Here is a 22,608-nt window from a genome sequence, read left to right as displayed (position 1 = left end):
TCCTTCTTAAATATCTTCAGTGACTTGGCCTCCACAGCCTCCTGTGGTAGAGAATTCCACAGGTTCACCACCCTCTGAGTGAAGAAATTTCTCCTCATCTCAGTCCTAAATGTCCTACCCCGTACCCTGAGACTGTGACCACTCATTCTGGACTCCCAGCCAGGGGAAACATCCTCCCTGCATCCAGTCTGTCCAGCCCTGTCAGAATTTTATATGTTTCAATGAGATCCCCTCTCATCCTTCTAAACTTGAGTGAATACAGGCCGATTCGACCCAATCTCTCCTCATATGACAGTCCTGCCATCCCAGGAATCAGTCTGGTGAACCTTCACTGCACTCCCTCTATGACAAGTATATCCTTTCTTAGGTAAGGAGACCAAAACTGCACACAATACTCCAGATGTGGTCTCACCAAGGCCCTGTATAACTGCAGTAAGACATCCTTGCTCCTGTACTCAATCCTCTTCCAATGAAGGCCAACATACCATTTGCCTTCCTAACTGCTTGCTGCACCTGCATGTTTGCTTTCAGTGACTGGTGTACAAGGACACCCGGGTCCCTTTGTACATCAACATTTCCCAATCTATCACCATTTAAATAATACTCTGCCTTTCTGTTTTTCCTTCCATAGTGGATAACTTCACATTTATCCACATCTGCCATGTATTTGCCCACTCACTCAACTTGTCTAAATCGCCTTGAAGCTTCTTTGCATCCTCCTCACAACTCACGATCCCACCTAGTTTTGTGTCGTCAGCAAACTTGGAAATATTACATTTGGTTCCCTCATCCAAATCAATGATATATATTGTGAATAGCTGGGCCCAAGCACTGATTCCTGCAGTACCCCACTAGTCACTGGCTGCCAACCCGAAAAAGACCCATTTATTCCTACTTTCTGTTTCCTGTCTGTTAACCAATTTTCAATCCATGCCAGTATATTACCACGAATCCCATGTGCTTTAATTTTGCACACTAACCTCTTATGTGGGACTTTATCAAAGGCCTTCTGAAAATCCAAATAAACCACATCCACTGGTTCTCCCTTATCTATTCTACCAGTTACATCCTCAAAAAACTCCAGTAGGTTTGTCAAACATGATTTCCCTTTCATAAATCCATGTTGACTTTGTCTAATCCCGTTGATATTTTCTAAGTGTTATCACATCCTTTATAATAGACTCTAGCATTTTCCCTACTACTGATGCTAGGCTAACCGGTCTGGAGTTCCCTGTTTTCTCTCTCCCTCCTTTTTTAAATAGTGGGGTTACATTTGCCACCCTCCAATCTGCAGGAACTGTTCCATAATCTATAGAATTTTGGAAGATTACAACTAATGCATCCACTATTTCCATGGCTACCACTTTTAGATGCAGATTATCAGGCCCTGGGGACTTATCGGCTTTCAGTCCCATTAATTTCTCCAGCACTATTTTTTTACTAATACTAATTTCCTTTAATTCCTCCTCCTCACTAGTCCCTTGGTTCCCTAGCATTTCTGGGAAGTTATTTGTGTCCTCTTCCATGAAGACAACAGACTATCTTTCAGACAGAAGACTATCTTTCTCTTTTAGACACTGACTTATCTGATATGCATTTCCAACAATTTTTGTTTTTATTTCATTTAGAATGTGTTGCTAAACTTGCTGTTGACAGTAATGGAGAAAGATACAGCACTACAACTACACACAGCAAGTTTTAAGTATGTGGACTGTAAGAGGGAGAAATTTATTCACTTGTTACATACAACTGGAGTCTTACCACAGAAGAATTTATGGAGCTTCTACCCACAAAGTATTTGTCCATTTCCTGCATTTCCTCCTTTGCTTAATCCAGTGTAACCACAGTTGTAGACATTCCTAGGATAATTCAGGTTTACCCTGTTAATGCTTTGTTAAAGACTACTTAAGGGTACTTTGTGTAAAATTATGCAGCCTTGGACATTCCATGTACATTGCACATAACACACAATAAAAGCTAGTGCTAGAGCAGATGGAGCTGGCAGAGTTGCACCAGGTAACAGTGCAGCCACACAACTGCTGACACAGTATTGTGTTGTGTGCATTACAGGGTGGGTGCAACACCCAGTGTTGCATTGAAAGAAGTCTTGCAGGGGGAAGAGGTAGACCACAAAGATCAGGGAGGGAAGCCTGAGGGTCAAAGAATGGCAGCGGGTGCATGACAACAGAGTTCGCTCCTTGTCCTCAAAGAAAATCAGTGCCTGAGGATGCTCTAGCTGAACAGGTGTCACTGGCCATTGTTTTCTGATACAACAGGACCTGCAGTACAGCCCACCATTTGCTCTACACTAACAAGTGGTTGCAAAAGTCACCATATCCCTTAACTTTTATGTTACAGCAGCATGCCGGCCACCTACATGAGATATTTCTTTGGTCAGCCAGTTTGTCATGCACTGCTGCAAACACTTGCATAGACATCAGCATCAAGTTGCAGTAGCAGGGCAGGCAGACACATTGGTCTAGATTTTTCACTCAGCCATTATTCCAGCAGAAATGTGATGGGGCAGGGATTCCACCGGAAGCAAGGATCCACCCTGGCTGAGTTTCTGGGGTTAGGGTCATAAGAATAACTTTGGTAGGTTCCCCAGCCTCTGTGGGGAGAATCTACTTTGAGAAGGTGCAGGGAATGGCTGTGGCAGGCCTCAGAGATCTTCCAAAGTTTAGCGTTACCAGGAGCCTCTGTGCTGCTTGAAGTAGTGTTTAAAAAAGTTTTTTCAGAGAAAACCTTGAGATCGATTTCATAGGCTTTCCATTCCTTTAAAATGTAAATGTTACTTCTGCCACCCATAGTAATCCAGGACGCTAAGAATAAACAGGCATCTCTTGCACCCACCATGTCACTGCCAATAGAAAATAAAAGAAAACTCCAGCAACAGTAGGAGAATTCATGAGAATTCGTGTGGAGGCAGAGGGCACGACTGAGGTACTGAATGAATACTTTGCATCTGTCTTCACAAAAGTAGAGGATTAAGTTAATGTCACAGTAGAGGAGGAGGGAGTAGAGATATCGGATAGGATAAAAATAGGTAGAAAGAAGGTACTAAATCACTCAAAGTTAACAAGTCACCCGGTCCAGATGGGATGCATTGAAGGTTGCTGAGGGAAGCAAGGGTGGAGATAGCAGAACCATGCCAAGGCGTGAATGACAGAAAATATGTAATTTGATGTATTCCCATCATTTGAATGCATAATTATGATAAGCCCTCCCATGTTTGGGTGAATGTATTATATACTTGATGTCACTGCCAATAGAAAATAAAAGAAAACTCCAGCAACAGTAGGAGAATTCATGAGAATTCGTGTGGAGGCAGAGGGCACGACTGAGGTACTGAATGAATACTTTGCATCTGTCTTCACAAAAGTAGAGGATTAAGTTAATGTCACAGTAGAGGAGGAGGGAGTAGAGATATCGGATAGGATAAAAATAGGTAGAAAGAAGGTACTAAATCACTCAAAGTTAACAAGTCACCCGGTCCAGATGGGATGCATTGAAGGTTGCTGAGGGAAGCAAGGGTGGAGATAGCAGAACCTCTGACCACAATCTTTTAATCCTCTTTGGATATGGGAGTGGTGCCAGAGGACTTGAGGATTGCAAATGTTACACCCCTATTCAAAATGGGGAGAGGATAAACCTGGTAATTACAGGCCAATCAGTCTAACGTCAGTGGTGGGAAAACTGCTAGAGACCATTGTCAAGGAAAAAATTAATTCTCACTTGGAGAAGCATCGGTTAATAAAGGACAGCCAGCATGGATTCGTTAAAAGCAAATTGTGTCTGACTATCCTGATTGAGTTCTTTGATGAAATAATAGGGAGGGCTGATGAAGGTAGTGCAATAGATGTATATATGGACATTTGATAAAGTACCACATAACACACATATTCAGAAAATAGAAGCACGTGGGATTAAAGGGACGGTGGTAACTTGGGTACGTAATTGGCTAAGGGATAGGAGGCAGAGAGTAGTGGTGAACTGATGTTTTTCTGACTGGAAAGAAATATGCAGTGAAGTCCCCCAGAGATTAGTATTAGGACCTTTGCTTTTCTCGTTATACATAAATGACCTGGACTTGGGTATAGGAAGCACAATTTCAAAGTTTACGGATGATACAAAACTCGGCAACATAGTAAATAATGAGGAAGATAGTAGCAGACATCAGGAGGACATAGACAGCCTGGAGAAATGGGCAGATACATGGCAGATGCAATTTAATGGGAATAAGTGTGAAGTGATGCACTTTGGGAGGAACAACATGGAGAGGCTGTATAATCTAAACGGTACTATTTTGGGGGGATATGAGCAGAGGGATTTGAGGGTGCATATTCACAAATCTTTGAAGGTGGCTGGGCAAATTGATAAGGCAGTTAAGAAAACGTATGGGATACTTGGCTTTGTAAATAGGGGCATTGAATACAAAAACAAAGAAGCCATGCTAAACCCTTACAAATCACTGGTTGGGCCTCAGCTGTAGTATTGTGTACAATTCTGGGCATCACACTAAGGAAGGGTGTGAAGGCCTTGGAGAGGGTACAGAGCAGGTTTTCCAGGATAATACCATGGATGAGAGACTTCAGTTATGTGGAGAGATTGGAGATTAGAGCAGAGTAGGTTAAGGGGAGACCGAATAGAGGTATTCAAAATTATGAGGGGTTTTGATGGAGCAAGTAGGGAGAATCTGTTTCCTCTGGCAAGTGGGTCAGTAACCAGAGGTCATAGATTTAAAATAATTGACAAAAGAATTAGAGGGGAAACGAGGAGATTTTTTTTCATACAGAGGTTTGTTAAGATCTGGAATGCGCTACCTGAAGCAGATTCCATAGGAACTTTCAAAAGGCATTTGGATATGTACTTGAAGAGGACTAATTTTCAGTGTTATGTGGAAAAAGCTGAGGTGTGGGACTAAATTGGACAGCTCATTCAAAGAGCCTGCACAGACACAACAGCCTGAATGGTCTCCTTCTGTGCTGTAAGATTCTATGATTCTATGAAATGCTTTTATTGCACTTGCTATCTGTCTGCCTCACATCATCACTGTAGAAGCCTTTCATATTGCCAGAATGCAGTGCAGGCACCTCCTCCATCTTGGCACCACTCAATGGAACAAATCTGCGTAATCGACACTCCTACCTTGTGGTGTATGCTCTATAGAGACAAGTGACTTCATTTAAAATTTAGCCCATGAGATCTGAATCCGGAAGCAATGCAAGGACCCTTAACTGTAGGGCAACCTCACTAGTGCATAGCCATTCAAGTTAGTTAAATACCCAACTTCTCTTACAAGGAGAAGAACAATGTGCATTGATTGCCAGTACCACAGTCTATTCTCAATGTAGAATTGCAGCATAGCCTCAGTGACATTATGGACAGTACAATACAACTTACTAGCTGCTTATATCTAAATTCATGATGTCAGTTCTTGTGCCTACAGATGTCTAGACATTTATTATTGTCACTTGAAATTTCCTGTCATGTCCTCAAGGGGCCCATCCTGACTCTTTACATTATTGTTCATCGTTTATTTTTGCCCTTTATTTGAACCATGCTTTTCGATAAATTCTTGATAACTGTACTCTTCATAAAGCTATTTAGCTATAACCTTTGTAGATTGCAACTTCCTATATGTCCTGTTCAACGAATGCTTATTAACCCTCGTTGCTTACTTTCTGCCAAGTCCATGTATTGGCTGTTCTGATACTTCATATTAATGTTCATAACTTAACCTCTCTGCTTTTCTTAAGATCAGACACCATTACCTGTCAGGACCAGTGGGTGCTCGACATCGGGTTGACCCCTCTTTATTTCTTCCCACTCCTGGCGTACACTTCGGCTCATTCACATCGTCCAATATAACCTGTAGGATCTCTTCCCCAAAACGTACATTTCTTTCATCCCCTTCTGCTCAATTAGCGCACACTAAAGTGTAGCTGCAGCTGGATTTACAAACTATGCACAGTTCATATCGATTAAGTGGCTCATCTGATGTTGACTAAGTGGTCCAACATCACTGTTGCAGGTGTGTTCTGGCCATGCATACATTTTCCGTCCGGTCAGACAGGAATCGCATGGTTCAAAATAATGAGATCTTGTCTGTTGCCATGGCGAACAGATAAAAACTGTTGCGCTTTAACATATTTTCCAGGTGCAAAGAAGAATTTTGCTCCTTAAATGTGTAACTGCTGCTTTAAAGATCCTGAACTTGGCAAATTTATGGCAGCAGCCAGAGACAAAAGCAATGCTTGTCATAAGGTTATCAGGCTGTATGATGAACTTGATAACATATTACGGTGCATAAGTTTTATCTCGCGCGCAATTTTTCAGAAGCTATTATAATAAAAAGGGCTCTTGATTCTAGGTCCAGGGAGCATTTGTTTGGTTAACCAGATTAATCAACCTGATTGCAATGTTAAACTTCTTTGCGAAATAGAACAGATGTTATCTATTTGCATTTCAAATTCTTTGAATACGAATATAATTTCCAGAAAAAGCTTTTGAAACAAGGCTGTGGTTAGGGATAGGTTTTAGACATGTTCCTTTTATAACATGGACAGGCACTTAAATGTGTACAGTTCTATTTGTGGGATTTCTTTTCACGATTTAGATGAAAAATTAAAGGTGTAAATCTATCTGATTTCGAAAGTCTCGACGTTGTTCATTTGAATTTTTATCACAAACAGTAAGAAACAATAATATAAATAAACGTCCTTGATTTATTCATATGCAAATCAGTTCTAATGACATTAATCCAACATTTTGCATTTATGCTGTCATAATAACGAACTGGAGATTCATAGTTTTCGACCCAATAAGCCTTTTCTAAGTTTAGAATATTTATTTTAGAAATTTGCAAGATTTAGTGCTTTTTATATTGCGAACTCTGCGATCGTATTGGAAAGCACAGGATGCCGTTGAAACTGAAATACCGTGCCTACCGTAGCATTTTTCAAAATATGCCATTGATCATGTGGATAATTTCGTTTCTTCGCTAATCCAATATTTCTTATACAGTTAGAAAATACGTTATCTAGTTTTCAATAAATACATATGTTGTTTCTCATACAGTGCGGCTTTTGGATATGTGACACTACTCTTGCATATTAAGAAGTACACTACTTTATCAGGCATGAGGGGTTATATGCATTGGTTACCCTTCCTCTGCCCCTTTACCAAAAACGCAGTGGACATCTGATCACAGACTCTTGTGGAACAGACAGTGATCATTCATTGCGTGTGTTTCATTCGGCTCCGAAAAACACAAAACCAAAACTGAACTACACGTTAGATCTGCTTGCAACTTAATAATACACAAGAAAGGTGAAATTGAGTAAAGCTAAACAATTTTGCTGAGTTTATTCTTTGCAATTGGGGGGTGGGTTGTAATTTAAACTTCATTGTCCGCTTTTGAACATTCACTACAAGACACATTTATCCACAGATAACACACTGATATTTTACAAGTTGTGTCATATTATTGCGTTATAAAAGATATTACCCCGATTACATTTACATGATGGAATTTTTGGTCCAGATCAAAACTTATATATAGCCTCAAAATGATGGTTAGAATCTATTTCGAAAATAAAACTTTTAAGTTTGTTTTGCTGTTGCTGTTCTTTCTTTCACATCTTAAACAAATATCAGAGGAACCAGTGAATGAGCGCCACTTGTAGATCGAAATAATTTAAAGGGAAAATGTCCAAGCGCTGGAAGACGTTTTAACTATTTGCTTTTAGTATATGTAGGTAGAGCATCCAGAAGCCGTTTTAAACTTGGAAAATGGACTTGAAACGAGGTACCCTTATCAATAACTTCATCGGCATCGCAAAACTGATCGGCACACAGTCATTTGTTAAAAAAAATACAAAATGGGGATGTTCTGGTTACTTTTAGCATTATTTAGTGAGCTTCCACCACCATTACCACCCTTTCCCAAGCCCCGCACCCCCTAGTCCAAACTGGCAGTTCGCCTCTAGACATTCACCTTAATAAGACACAGTTGCTGCATGCTTGTTTATTAACTTCACAGCGCTTAAACACCTTAGTATGTAAAACCTCTTTTACTGTGTCAGAAGAAACGCGGAGTCTCACTGTGTACCATATTGTGGGAGAGGCTATACAAGGGATTTCCTGCAGATGTGCTATTTACAGAAACACTTGTTTCTGTAATAAATTTATATCATTTTTCTGAGATGTTTTATATACTCTGAAGTAACGTTAGGAATCCTAAAACAGCTGGGATCAGCTTTCCGGTTTGAATCAGTTTTCCAGTAAAGGTGGTTGAAAGGTGGCTTTCAATTTAAAAAGGGGCGAGCCATGCGTTAGATATACATTCTGTGTTCATAACTAAACATCTTAATCTTGCATTTCACTTTAACACTAAATGTGTGGTATTTATAGGCACGCATTCATTTGTCACTTTGAACAGCTTCATCGCCGTCCACAGTCAGCAAATGCAGTAAGTTAAAGTACATTTTTCAGTTCCATTTAAGGCGGCAGCTCAGTTCACATTGTACTAGTTGCTCGAAGGTGCAATACCTGGAGATTTAAGATTACTTGTTGATTGAACTCATAGTATGACCTAATACCTGTCATTATCATAACTCCGTTAAAGCAAAGCTGATGAATTGTCAAACTGCGCGAATACTGTTTTCTGAAATGTATGTGGTTAGAATTTTAGGAAATTGGAGCTAAAATCGGGGTTTATGGCGATAAAAGATTAATTTTGCCTGAACACTGTTTCACGTTACAATGCTGCGTGTCATAACTGCAAGAATAATAAAATCATAATTAGCAAATTTTGTGCCATCATATATTGACCAACCCCAGTCCATCACCGGCATCTCCACATCATATTTAACAGGAATGATTTGCATAACTAATGATTGGCTTTGACTAGTTTAAAATGTGAGTGTACGCAGGACAGTAGATAGCATGTTCTTTCACATCTTTTGATAATGGACACTGTTCCCTATTGTTCCAGAGGCTCTTGGTCTATTATTTTTCCACAAAACAGTGTATGGACTCCAAAGGCAGTTAAAACCATAAGAGACTGCGTGGGCCCAAAAGACGTCAGCAAAACGTAAATAGCACATCTGCAGGAAATCCCTTGTATAGCCTCTCCCACAATATGGTACATAGTGAGACTCCGCGTTTCTTCTGACACAGTAAAATAAATTATAACGCGGTTAATTGCTTTATGTAGACACAGGCGATTTAAAAAAAAAACCAGGCGAGTGAATAATGCAACACCCTGCTGTCGATTTCTCTTTTATTATCAAAACTAAAGGATCCCTCGGGATTCGTTTTTTGTGAAGTCGGTACAAAAATCTGGGATCGAAAACGCATACCAGTGTTGGATTAAAGGACACTATTAAAAGGCTGTAGCTATGACAACTTTTGAAATTTTTAATAATTTTAACCATTTAAATCGAAAGCTATTATTCTTACATCGGTTGGGCCTGTACATCAAATGAAATCACTGGAGTCCATATTAAAAAAATCGAATTTCGTAACACTTTGAATAAAATGGGATCATTAACTTTGAAGTTCTCAGTGCACCCTTCTCAAACTGGCATATTGTGTGTTTGAGTGAACTCTAAAGCTTCGCGCCTGTCACAGTAGAGGACTTATTCAACGTTCACTAACAAAGCTTGAGCTTGAGGTTGGCTGCTAGGCTGCCAGCCCTGTGCTAATGTAGGTTGTGCGTAAATTGATGAGTCATGATGTTTAAGTATACCTGGACACACCTGTTTTCTCCCTCGCGTTCTATAATGAGGTGAGTTGTTTATATAAATATATATTTATTTATTTCCTGACTATTGTACGTGTTTGCCGCATTCTGTACATTGCACGATCTGATTACACTGCAGCACTTTCAGAAAAATCCATGCTTTCCAAAGGACTGAAAGGGGACGGAGAGTAAGTGGAGCAACCTTGCTGTTGCAAGCTTAAACGCCAGAATCTTACTCAGCGTCCCCTCTCTGACGCCTGGCATATATTTAAGAAATGCCTCATTCACGGACATTTATTTATAATTTTAGAATTTATTACTGAAAATTGATAAATGCAAATACAAATGCGCTTCGCTGCATCGACCTGTGTTTGCAGGTTTTTTGTGTGAATTGTACTGATTGAGGTGCTTGATATGATTTTGATTCCGGCAGCGGGCGTCTTCCTTTTGAACAGGCGTGGAGGGCGAAAACACTCGCTGTAGTGATCTAACCTGCGTTAAGGAACTTTATTAGAACATTTAAAAAAAAGTAAAACAAAAAAGCATGAAGCGCAGTTTTCTACCCATTATAAAATCTGGCTTTCCTTAACCCGTTAATGGAAAAGTATATTTTAAATAGACTGGGGAGGAAGGACACACAAAGTTAAAATTTAATTCAATTTGACACGAAAGCAAGGTTCAGTGCATCGTGCATTGATGGCGGACCCCAGGGATTCTACTTTGCGCCCTCCCCTCGTCACTTCTACCTCTTTGGTTGACTCGAACCCGCAGAAATTGTCCACACCCCGCCCCACCCCCTCCCCCTCCCCTCCCCTCCCGGGCAGCGAACAGGCGCTACTGAGCCAGCTCGTTATGTAGATGTTGTCCGCCTCTCAGTAGCAGCAGCCACTTCAACCTCAGCAGATCCGCCTTTCCAGTATCTTCCTCCTCCTTACCCACCAACAGCAACCTCACTGCCGGGAACGGCGCTGTTTTGGCGGCAGCACCAGTTCTCCTCTTCCCCGCCCCCGAGCGGAGCCAACCTCCGGCATCAACTCCCTCTTCGGAATTAAAGCGAGCGGGAAACGGAGTGAAGCGGAGCGCAGGGCAGAGCCGGGGCTCGCTCCTCCCGGATCCTCCACCACCGGCACCGAGCAGACATGGATGATAGATCCACCTCCTCCTCCTCGGTCTGCTTTCGGAGATTCGCCAACTCCTTCTTCAGCTGCAGTAGGTTTCCTCAGCCGCCTCTTGCCCTCCGTTTCTCTCGGTTTTACCTCAGTCTTTGGCCGATGCTTTGGGGAGTGAGTCCCGGTTACACCGGGGGTCCCGCCGGCCAAGGTTGACTGCTTGTTATAGAGGGGTGTGAGGTGATGGAGGGTGGGGGTTTATAGAGGGATGGGGGAGTGAAGGGGTGAGGGCGAGGGCCCCTGGGTGAGGGCGAGGGCCCCTGGGTGAGGGCGAGGGCCCCTGGGTGAGGGCGAGGGCCCCTGGGTGGTGGGGGGTGGCTGGTGACGGGGGAGCCGCCCTCAGTGGATACGGAGTTGAGGCGATACTGGGACGGATTCCTGTCCTACTTTCCGCGTGTCTTTGCCCCCGACCTGGGTCCACCTCAGACTTTCCTTCTCTCATTCAAGAGGGCACGGAGCCTGTGGTGAGGTGCCGGCCGGGCGGCAGTTCGATGCTAACGGCATCCCGTTGAGTTAAAATTCTCGCCCATTCATTGGGCTGGGATAGAGTGGAGCAGGTTTGGGATTTCTGCCACGCCGCAAAGTGCGGACAGGTGTTATGGAGTAACCCCTTTTATTAACAATATCCATCAAATGGCACCCACTGGATCAAATTCCTTCGTATTAAACATGCAAAGAGAGGGAGGGCAACGTGGGAGGAAGGGGGATTGTGTCCCCATCGGAGCGATGAGAGGAGAGTAAACGGGGGATGGAGGGTTGCCGGTGCCGGTGTCTGAGGCCAGGCCTCCAGCTGCTCCTCCCTCTCACTTTACTGTCACCAGCCGGAATTGGCGGGCTTTGGGCTTGGCTGCCCCTCCCCACTCAAACCTCTTGGTGGTCTGTCAGGCCCTAGGGAAATGGGGAGGAGTAGTACGCATCGACTGTATCTTCACGGTCCATTCAATGCAGTTGGAGCGAAAAATAAAAGTGGCAACGATGTAATATCAGAAATAAATATCGCAGCTTACAACCTCAGGGAATTTTTTTGGGTCTGCAGACTCAGCTAGGTAGTGCCCAAAAGCACCGAGTGTAGTTGAGTTTACTGACGGTTCAAAGGGATTGCTTTAGGTTTGGGTTGTCACAAATCCTTAATTTACCGAGTTTGATATCTAAACTAATAAGCTTAAAAAAAACTTTAGTAGTGAAAGCATCGCCTTTAAAATTAGTGAATTGAAATGTCAACATAACAGTATTTAATAGAGACCTGCATTTTCTCAATTTATTTCCAGTTTTCAGAGCTTCATATTTTGATGGAAGTCTCTTTTGAAAGGTCTGTGGTCCAGAAACGTTGATTGCTTATATCCTGTGAGAGTTCTTCCCGTGTGTTTTATATTTGCAATATTTTACTTTGGCAAAAAAAAGTCAAAATATAGACAATGCATGGTAGATTAACAATTACATCCTTTTAGTTTATAAAAGGGTTAAAGATTCTTTGTGGTGATAGCTTTTCTTTGCAGTGGTAGCATAATGCAACAAAGAAGTAGTAACAGGATTGGTATTAAGTGCTAAAAGAAGTCGTCTTCAACTGGAGACTAATATTTCAAGTATTTCTATGTTTCAATGTAGCACTTGTACAAAATTGAGTGGAGCCAGTTCCACAAGGGTTTTGAACTGCATACATGGGAATTTCTCTAGAGATGAGGCATTGACTCTTTGTTAGGGTACAAATGTCTATCAGTTCCTCGGCGGGATAACCATTCTTCTTGCGCGAACCTAGGCAATCGGTGTTGGTAGGCTATTGAACTTGTTGGGGGTGGGGATGAAAAAATACCTAGGCCAGAAAGACTCATCTGTATGACATTGAAAGTTTGCTCCAGTTTTATAAATTCTATCTACTGACAATTGTCATGGGCCCTGAAAGTATGCCATGGGATACTAGTGGGCAAATTAAACAAAGGTTAGTTTGTTTTAAAATAAATAGGTTAATTTTTTCATTAAAATTTTTCATGGTGCAATTTCAAGCCATGGTTTTGGGGAAGAAAAGAGCCAGGAAGAGAAGGTTGTCATTTTTGTCATGTGTGCATCATATTGGCAACATCTAATTTCAACACAAATTAAGCTGGTGCCCCAAAGCTTTCCCTTCAATGTCTCAGGGTTATTGATTGCTCTTAAAGTGTGCAAAATTTTAGTTTAAATGAATGGAACAATGTATTTCAGTTACATTTAAACGGTGACTGCCTTCATGAAAAATTGGCAAACTTTTTTTGTCCAAAAAGGGAGAAGTGCTGTGAGGTTTATTTTTGACGTGTTCATGCCATTGTGTATTTGCAAACAAAAGCTGTTTTAAGAGGGAGAATAACAGCGTGTCATTTTTGTCACAATTTTGCACGTATGTTTTTGAGTTTGAATGTGTATTTGCAAACAAAAACACATTCATGAAGATAATACCTCATGTCCAAGAGTATTTTTCAAACTTTTTCTTTGAGATTTTTTTAACAAACCCTTAGCTTGTTTGTTCCATTACTCTTCAGATTAGGTCTAGTTGAGTGATAAATGTGAAGGGTTTCCTTTCATGTGCCTCTCAACAATGTACTGCCTGGGAATTAGTTTAGGCTACAGGTGTGTAGGAATACATTGCCAAAATTCGTTTAGCCAGCCTACCCATAAAATTACAACCATGCATTAGGTAGCATGACTGAAACCATGTCTATATGTGTACAGCAACAAAGAAAATGACAGCTGAGAACTCAAGACTTCTTCAGAAAAGACCAGGGCATGTACCTCCCACCTCACTTGTAAAATAAGAGGGTTTTTTTTGAGTGGCAGGGGTGGAAACAATAAAAGTACTGAAACGGCCCTCATCAAAGTTACAAATGACATCCTATGTGACCCTGGTAAACTATCCCTCCTCATCCTTCTCAACCTGTCTGCAGCTTTTGACGTGGTTGACACATCAGCCTCCTCCAGCGCCTTTCCTCCATCGTCCAGCTGGGTGGGACTGTGCTCGCCTGGTTCCATTCTTATCTATCCAGTCGTAGCCAGAGAATCACGTGCAATGACTTCTCTTCCCGCTCCTGCACCATTACCTCTGGAATCCCCCCAAAGATCTATCCTTGGCCCTCTCCTATTTCTCATCTACAAGTTGCCCTTTGGCGACGTCATCTGAAAGCACGACGTTAGGTTCCACGTGTATGCTGACGACACCCAGCTTTATCTCACCACCACCTCCCTGTGTCTGATTTGTCACACTGCTTGTCTGTGCTGGATGAGAAAAAATTTGCTCCAACTAAATAATGGGAAGACCGAAGCCATTGTCTTTGGTCACCGCTACAAAATCCATTCTCTAGCCACTGACTCCATCCCTCTCCCTGGCCACAGTCTGAGGCTGAATCAGACCATTCGCAGCCTTGGCATCCTATTTGACCCTGAGATGAGCTTCCACTTCATATCCGCTCCATCACCAAGACTGCCTACTTCCACCTCCGTAACATCGCCCGTCTACTTCCCGCCTCAGCTCATCTGCTGCTGAAACTCTCATCCATGCCTTTGTTACCTCTAGACTTGACTATTCCATTGCTCTCCTGGCTGGCCTCCCATCTCCCACCCTCCATAAACTTGAGCCCGTATCTTAACTCACACCAAGTTCTCCCATCGCCTCTGTGCTCGCTGACCTATGTTGGCTCCCGTTCCAGGAACGCTTCCATTTTAAAATTCTCATCCTTGTTTCCAAATCCTCCATGGCCTCGCCCCTCCCTATCTCTGTAACCTCCTCCAGCCCTACAACCCTCTGAAATCTCTGCGCTGCTCCAATTCTTGCCTCTTACGCATCCCCGATTTTAATCGCTCTGCCATTGGCGGCCGTGCCTTCAGCTGCCTAGGCCCTAAGCAATGGAATTCCCTCCCTAAACCTCTCTGCCTCTGTACCCCTATCTCCTCCTTTAATAAGCTCCTTAAAACCTACCTCTTTGACCAAGCTTTTGGTCACCTGTCCTAATACCTCCTTATGTGGCTCGGTGTCAAATTTTGTTTGATAATCGCATCTGTGAAGCACCTTGGGACATTTTACTACATTAAAGGCACGATATAAATGCAAGTTGTTGTTAATTGTTTATAGCTTTAAAAAGCCAGCTTGGTCACTGTTAACTAAAGGCACTTGGTTAAGTTTTAATGTGCAACTCCTTAGAATCATAGAAAGTTACGGCACGGAAGGAGGCCAATAGGCCCATCATGTCCGTGCCGTCCGAAAAAGAGCTATCCAGCTTAATACCACTTTCCAACACTTGGTCCGTAGCCCTGTAGATTACCGCACTTCAAGTGCACATCCAAGTACTTTTTAAATGAGTTGAGAGTTTCTGCCTCTACCCCCTTTCAGGCAGTGAGTTCCAGACCCCCACCACCCTCTGGGTGAAAAAAAATTCTCCTCAACTCCCCTCTAACCCTTCTACCAATTATTTTAAATCTATGCCTCCTGGCACTGACCCCTCTGCTAAGGAAAGTAGGTCCTCTCTATCCACTCTTTCTAGTCCCATCATCATTTTATACACATAGGAACATAGGAACAGGAGTAGGCCATTCAGCCCCTCGTGCCTGCTCCGCCATTTGATAAGATCATGGCTGATCTGTGATCTAACTCCATATACCTGCCTTTGGCCCATATCCCTTAATACCTTTGGTTGCCAAAAAGCTATCTATCTCAGATTTAAATTTAGCAATTGAGCTAGTATCAGTTGCCGTTTGCAGAAGAGAGTTCCAAACTTCTACCACCCTTTGTGTGTAGAAATGTTTTCTAATCTCGCTCCTGAAAGGTCAGGCTCTAATTTTTAGACTGTGCCCCCTACTCCTAAAATCCCCAACCAGCGGAAATAGTTTCTCTCTATCCACCCTATCTGTTCCCCATAATATCTTATAAACCTCGATCAGATCACCCCTTAACCTTCGAAACTCCAGAGAATACAACCCCAATTTGTGTAATCTCTCCTCGTAACTTAACCCTTGAAGTCCAGGTATCATTCTAGTAAACCTACGCTGCACTCCCTCCAAGGCCAATATGTCCTTCCGAAGGTGCGGTGCCCAGAACTGCTCACAATACTCCAGGTGCGGTCTAACCAGGGTTTTGTATAGCTGCAGCATAACTTCTGCCCCCTTGTACTCTAGTCCTCTGGATATAAAGGCCAGCATTCCATTAGCCTTCTTAATTATTTTCTGCACCTGTTCATGACACTTCAATGATCTATGTACCTGAACCCCCAAGTCCCTTTGGACATCCACTGTTTTTAACTTTTTACCATTTAGAAAGTACCTTGTTCTATCCTTTTTTGATCCAAAGTGGATGACCTCACATTTGTCTACATTGAATTCCATTTGCCACAGTTTTGCCTATTCACCTAATCTATCAACATCACTTTGTAATTTTATGTTTTCATCTACACTGCTTACAATGCCACCAATCTTTGTGTCATTGGCAAACTTAGATATGAGACTCAATTAAATTTTCCCTCAGCCTCCTTTGTTCCAAAGAAAACAACCCCAGCCTATCCAATCTTTTCTCATAGCTAAAATTCTCTTTCCCGTACAATTGGGAATATTTGTGTGTACTGCAAATTTTGGCAAACGTGAGAGCTGCTTTGTGGCTTTGCCGATCATAATCTGTGACAGAGCAGTGGTTGAATAAGGGTCGCTGGAGCCTTTTTACTGTCGTTGCAATATATCTTATACAAGACTACTTTTACAATTAGTTGCATTTTGTGAAGAGATTTTGGAGATTGCTGTGTGAAAGAACACAATTTGTGATGAATTAAACCATGGCTCAAACCCAGGATTTCTGGAGGAATTTTAGGTTGTATTTACATTACATCTGTCATGTCGGTGCCAAGTGGTTTTGTTGCAGTGCGGATGTGGAATCTCATTTGACTCCCCTCGTCCGGGCATTTACACCTGGTTACAGTGCTGAAACTTAGTGATAGTACAAAGCTAAAACCACTTTGCATTAGTGGTAAACTCATAATGTTAATGACTATTAACTCAGTGTGTAATCACTATTAACTCATAGTGTTAATGACTAGTGTAATGCACACTTACTGGTTTCAACATTTCCCCCAATTCAAAACCGAGAACCTGAGCGTTTCAATATAACAGCAAAACCCTGGATAATTTCCTAGAAATTGACTAATTCTGGCAGTTATAGTCCATACAAAATGTATTAGAGATTAATAACTACTATATACTAGGATAAAATTTTACTTTCCTCTTTTAAAGGTGTTGACCCACAATGGGGACTAGCTCCATGGCCACTGTCTACCCCTCAGTATCATGACTAAATGCTCATACTTTGTATTTGAGCCTAGATAGAATGTGTTGGCAGCCAATTCATTGTAGAGACATCACAACTGAGCCCATCCTGTTCTCACCTAACTGCACAAGTGTAAGGAATCTTACAACACCAGGTTATAGTCCAACAATTTTATTTTAAAATCACAAGCTTTCGGAGATTATCCCCTTCGTCAGGTGAGTGAGTGAAAAGTTCTCAAATCGCATATCTTATATTAGGCTGGAACACCATCACACCAATCAAAAGGTGTCGTTGGTGTTCAGACAGGTTAGCCACGGAAAACAGTAGGTCCCAGTATGCTGAATACACATTGTGTCAAATTACACAGACAGAAAGAGACCCAAAAGGCAGAGAGAGAATATTAAAAACAGATAACTTTTTTTTCCCCTTGCTGGTGGGATTACGTGTAGCGTAACATGAACCCAAGATCCCGGTTGAGGCCGTCCTCATGGGTGCGGGTCTGCCTTTTGGGTCTCTTTCCCTCTGTCTGTGTAATTTGACACTGTGTATTCAGCATACTGGGACCTACTGTTTTCCGTGGCTAACCTATCTGAACACCAACGACACCTTTTGATTAGTGTGATGGTGTCCCAGCCTAATATAAGATATGCGATTTGAGAACCTCTTATTCACTCACTCACCTGATGAAGGGGATAATCTCCGAAAGCTTGTGATTTTAAAATAAAATTGTTGGACTATAACCTGGTGTTGTAAGATTCCTTACATTTGTCCACCCCAGTCCATCACCGGCATCTCCACATCATAACTGCACAATTTCCAGCAGAGGTCACTAGATGGTAATCAGGAACAGAAGTCGTGGGCATTTTTTTCCTTCCCAAGCCTGAAAACACTGAAGTGAATTGAAGTATCCTCTGTGGTTAGCCTGGTTTAAGTAGATTAAAGATTGAATGTGGCACCTTCCTAGTCAGTGGGGTATGGTGCCACAATGTATTTTGCATTCGCCCACTGAGCCTTCAGGGCAACTCTTGATGATGAAGTTTGTACAGCTAAAGTACTGAACTACAAAATATTTCCTGATTATCCTTATCACTTTGGATTTATGTCTAGATTTATATCACAATTTGTATGACGTCCTCATTGAGAGATTCAGTAGAATTTCTGCTCTGAAATATTGAGGTGTTCCTAAAACTACTGTGTTTCTGTATATCCTGTTGCATTGAATTGTTTTGTGCAGATTGATTCAGGATGGATGTGATTGGGGAGGGCATACAGCTGAAGTCCGACCAAGTAACACATGAACGACTAGAGGACCACACTTGCCTTGAACTATAGTAAATTGCAGCACATAAACCAAGGAGGTCACAAGGCAGTATATTTTGCATGTACTGGAGAATGAGTGCGTTAGTGTCTGAGTCATAAGTAAACAATTTTACAACACCAAGTTATAGTCCAGCAATTTTATTTTAAATTCACAAGCTTTCGGAGGCTTCCTCCTTCCTCAGGTGAACGAAATGAAATCCTTCATTCGTTCACCTGAGGAAGGAGGAAGCCTCCGAAAGCTTGTGAATTTAAAATAAAATTGCTGGACTATAACTTGGTGTTGTAAAATTGTTTACAATTGTCAACCCCAGTCCATCACCGGCATCTCCACATCATGAGTCATAAGTAGTTTCTTTTCATTGATTCACTATTGGCCAAACATATTCTTCCGAATGTGAAGTGCCCTTCATCTTTTATTTAATGCAAAACTACCACATTTTTGATAAATGATTATTTTAATGGTGTTTGTACTAAGTGGTACTGTAGCTCATCAAAGGTGAATGGAAGAATGGTGATCAAACATTCGTTTGGCATGCTGACCAAGGGGAGCATCACAGTCAAGGCTGATCCCATCCTCTTCCCTCCCACCTCCATGTGTACACACAAGAAATTACAGCAGGTATCCATGGAATAGTGCTCTGGAGCAGGGATCCTGACCAATTTCCTCCTCTTGAACCAAGGTACTGAAGTTAATTGTCGTCCTGAAATCAGCTAACAGTGCACAGTGTGCGGACCTTCCTGGTTTGTTTGGCCTGTCTACTCACTGGCTCAATTGTTAAGCTATTGGGGGAAGCTCTTTGATCATTTTTCAAAACACATTTTGTGGTAGGGTAGCAATAGAAAATGTATGTCATCCAACCAACAAAATCTTATCAAGAGTTTGAGAAGACTAGTTTTTGCAGTTAACAAATAATTCTCAATTGTGGTTGTTTGGCTGTTAATCTGTAATAAGTATCAGTTGTTTTCTAGTAATTAGGAGTGGATTATCACTCAGTAAATGTGCGGTGATAGAGGATCATCAACCCCACAATTTAATAGTACATTGCACAGTCTATTGATATTCATTATGATACCTACCAGTAGTAAAGAAAGAGGCAAGATGCCATAAGCTATCTCCAGAAACTCTACAATATATATGCCACTAATAGTGTGAGAAGCAGTAAATTGTGCACAATTCTGGTCTACATATTATAAAAAGGATATAGAGGCACTGGAGAAGGTGCAAAAAAGATTTACTAGGATGATACCAGAACTGAGAGATCATACCTATCAGGAAAGATTGAACAGGCAGGAGGTCTTTTCTCTAGAAAAAAGACTGAGGGATACTGATAGTTATTAAAGATTTTGAAAGGGTTTGATGGGGTAGACGTAGAGAAGATGTCTCCACTTGCAGGGGAGGCCAGGACTAGGGGCCATAAATATAAGAAACGCTGTTCCACGAGTGTATCTAAAATATTCGCTAATAAATCCAATAGGAAATTCAGAAGAAACTTCTTTACCCAGAGAGTGATTAGAATGTGGAACTTGCTATCACAGGGAGTAGTTGAGGCGACTAGTATAGATGCATTTAAGGGAAAGCTAGATAAACACATGAGGGAGAAAGGAATACAAGGACATATTGATGGGGTTAGATGAAGAAGGGTGGGAGGAGGCTCGTGTGGAGCATAAACACTGGCATGGACCTGTTGGGCCGAATGGCCAGTTTCTGTGCTGTGTATTCTTTGTAATCTATGTAATAAAAATGGATATCTAGGACATTAAATGGTTTTTTTTGTGAGACATCAAATTCGAGTTCAAATTTACTCACCCTGAATTTCTAGCAGTAGAAATTCCAGTTGTCTCAGCTCTATATAATTACCCCAATCTAGAATGGACATAAAATCTTATTGACAATTTGTACATGAATCATTGTGGCTGGATATTTAGAATGTATTATTTTCCACGTTTCATGGTTTGCAGAACTGAGTGCTCCAAACTGCAGATGTTAGTTTGATCAATATGGTGTTCATCTATGGATTGAATTGTGACACAAAACCATTAAATGATCAAATGTAGTTTGTTTAACTTTTACAATCTAAATAGTTCAAATTTTGCTTTTTCAAAAAATGATTTAGGGTTTGTTGTGAGAACTAAGATATCAAGCTTTAATATATTAAAAATGGTACATCTAGAGCACGCAGTTATCACACTCCGGACTATGCACAAAATGCTGGGTGCTTTTGATTTGCAGCCTAAAACCGGTGAGTACATGTCAAAGTTCCCAGACCAAGTAATTAAATGCCAAACAACCAGAGACTGGTTTGTTAATAATTTGACTTCTGAAATTAAAGGAAGATTTAGCAGAATAGTACATTCTGCATTACATGGTACATTGCACTTATAAAATAGAACAGTGAATTATCCAACTTGTCTTTGTAACGTCATGGGAGGTGCACCAGCATTATTGTTTTTTTTAAAAAGTAATATATGCACGCACTTCCTGTCCATCACATTTCAGATGTCTGTCACACATGGCCTATTGCAAATTTTTGTTTCACTGAAATATAAAGAAACAATTTGCAATGTACAGAAAAAAAACTTCCCAGGAACAGAAAATACCAGAACTGCAATTGTCTGCACGCCCTCCAGTGGCCTTCCCATGGACAAAGCCAGTGTTCTGATCTCCAGCCTGAATAGTGATTAATCTTAGAATGAATTTGCTCAGTGTTAACATAAAATTAGACTTCATAGCTTTAAAAGGCCACAACTACACTTGAGCAGCAGAATATATGAGAAAGAAACTGGTTTTAAAAAATAATTTTAAATGGAACTAATATTTTGTAACTTGTTTTTTGATGTAAGGGGACTGGATTATTTTGAGCTGTTTCACTACTGACTTTGTTTGTGGATTTCCCTTGTTGCTTTTTAAAAATTCTGTAGTTGGGAAATGATTGTTCTACTATATTAGTGAAACTTTATGCATTCCAAGTTCTCGACACTGTCTGCTCAAGCACCATTTGTTGACAACCAGAGTAAATTTGTGATGTGGAAGAAACTTTGTAATATTTCTTTTTGTTCTGTTTACTAGATATAACAAAATGATGCAAATGGAGATAAATTTTCATGAAATTCACCCTGGTAGTTGCAGGGAGAAATTGAACTGTTGTGCCAAAGGACAAAAGATTTCTCTTACACTGTTGTCTGTGGCTATCTTGTGGCAGTACAATTCAGGAGTTGTACCGAGAAGTAAGATTCCTGTCCATTAAAGTAGGAAGAGTGAAAATCCTCTAGTAGTTGGAGGTTTCAAACTTGTTTGCAGGCCACGGTATAAGTCTGGTCTCCTGGAGTTTGAATATATAGCAGGGAATGCTCAATACTTACAATCAGCAATAAAGAATATTGAGAATGTTGCTTCACTTTTTATATCAATAGCCTCTTGTGTTCAGCAAAAGTTTCTTCTCTAAGAATACCAAGTCAAGGAGCTGAATATCTGCAACTGAATTGAGTTTGCAACTGCATAAGGGTAGAGATGAGTGAGCAACCTCAAAGACCACCTCCTTCAATGGACTTAATTGATTTGTCCCTTTCTGCCCTGAAGCCATCACACTCTTTGTCTGCCTATTGTGCAATTGTCTACATCTGCTTGCAGTGATTCATTGATGCTTCATCTTTTTGATGAGAATTAATCATTGTGTGTCTGGAGGGGTGAAGCTGTGTCACTTTTGATGAAATCTACCAGGGAATGATAATGTGATATTGTAACACAGATGACATCACTGCCCACTCCTCTATTTACGGACCTAAGGAGTTTTACAAGGTATATCCCCTTTTTGAGGTAGTCATCCCAAGTCGTATGTATTAATCTGAGACATAAGATTTTTAACATGTTGATATGTTTGGGCGATATGTGCTAAATAATATTAACCTTCAGATTCTCATAAGGGTACAATATTTTTGGTAATTGATTCATATGGTAATTATGTTCTGCCTATATTCTGAGAAAGGTTCTTCAACTTTTTGCTCATTATAATATATAACAGTTTGCTTTGGTTGAGAGAACAATGGGACTCAAAATGCCTTGAATGACTACAGTTTTAAAAAAAAGTTTTAGAAAGGGGAGTTAA

At 41.1% G+C, this 22,608-nt stretch overlaps 1 protein-coding gene across 1 annotated transcript in view; it reads left to right on the top strand.

The window, feature by feature from the left end:
* The first annotated feature begins 10,715 nt into the window (after window positions 1-10,715).
* pde10a (phosphodiesterase 10A) overlaps window positions 10,716-22,608 on the top strand; it is a 368,098-nt gene continuing 356,205 nt past the window's right edge. Inside the window, exon 1 of the mRNA XM_067989084.1 lies at window positions 10,716-10,957. Within this exon, the coding sequence (XP_067845185.1) occupies window positions 10,888-10,957 (70 nt within the window). The 5' untranslated portion in view covers window positions 10,716-10,887. The remainder of the gene's footprint in view (window positions 10,958-22,608) is intronic.

This window comes from Heptranchias perlo, chromosome 8, assembly GCF_035084215.1.
Source record: "Heptranchias perlo isolate sHepPer1 chromosome 8, sHepPer1.hap1, whole genome shotgun sequence".
Lineage (NCBI taxonomy): Eukaryota > Metazoa > Chordata > Chondrichthyes > Hexanchiformes > Hexanchidae > Heptranchias > Heptranchias perlo.
Note: the sequence above shows the minus strand (reverse complement) of the source record. Positions and strands in the feature narration are given on the sequence as shown.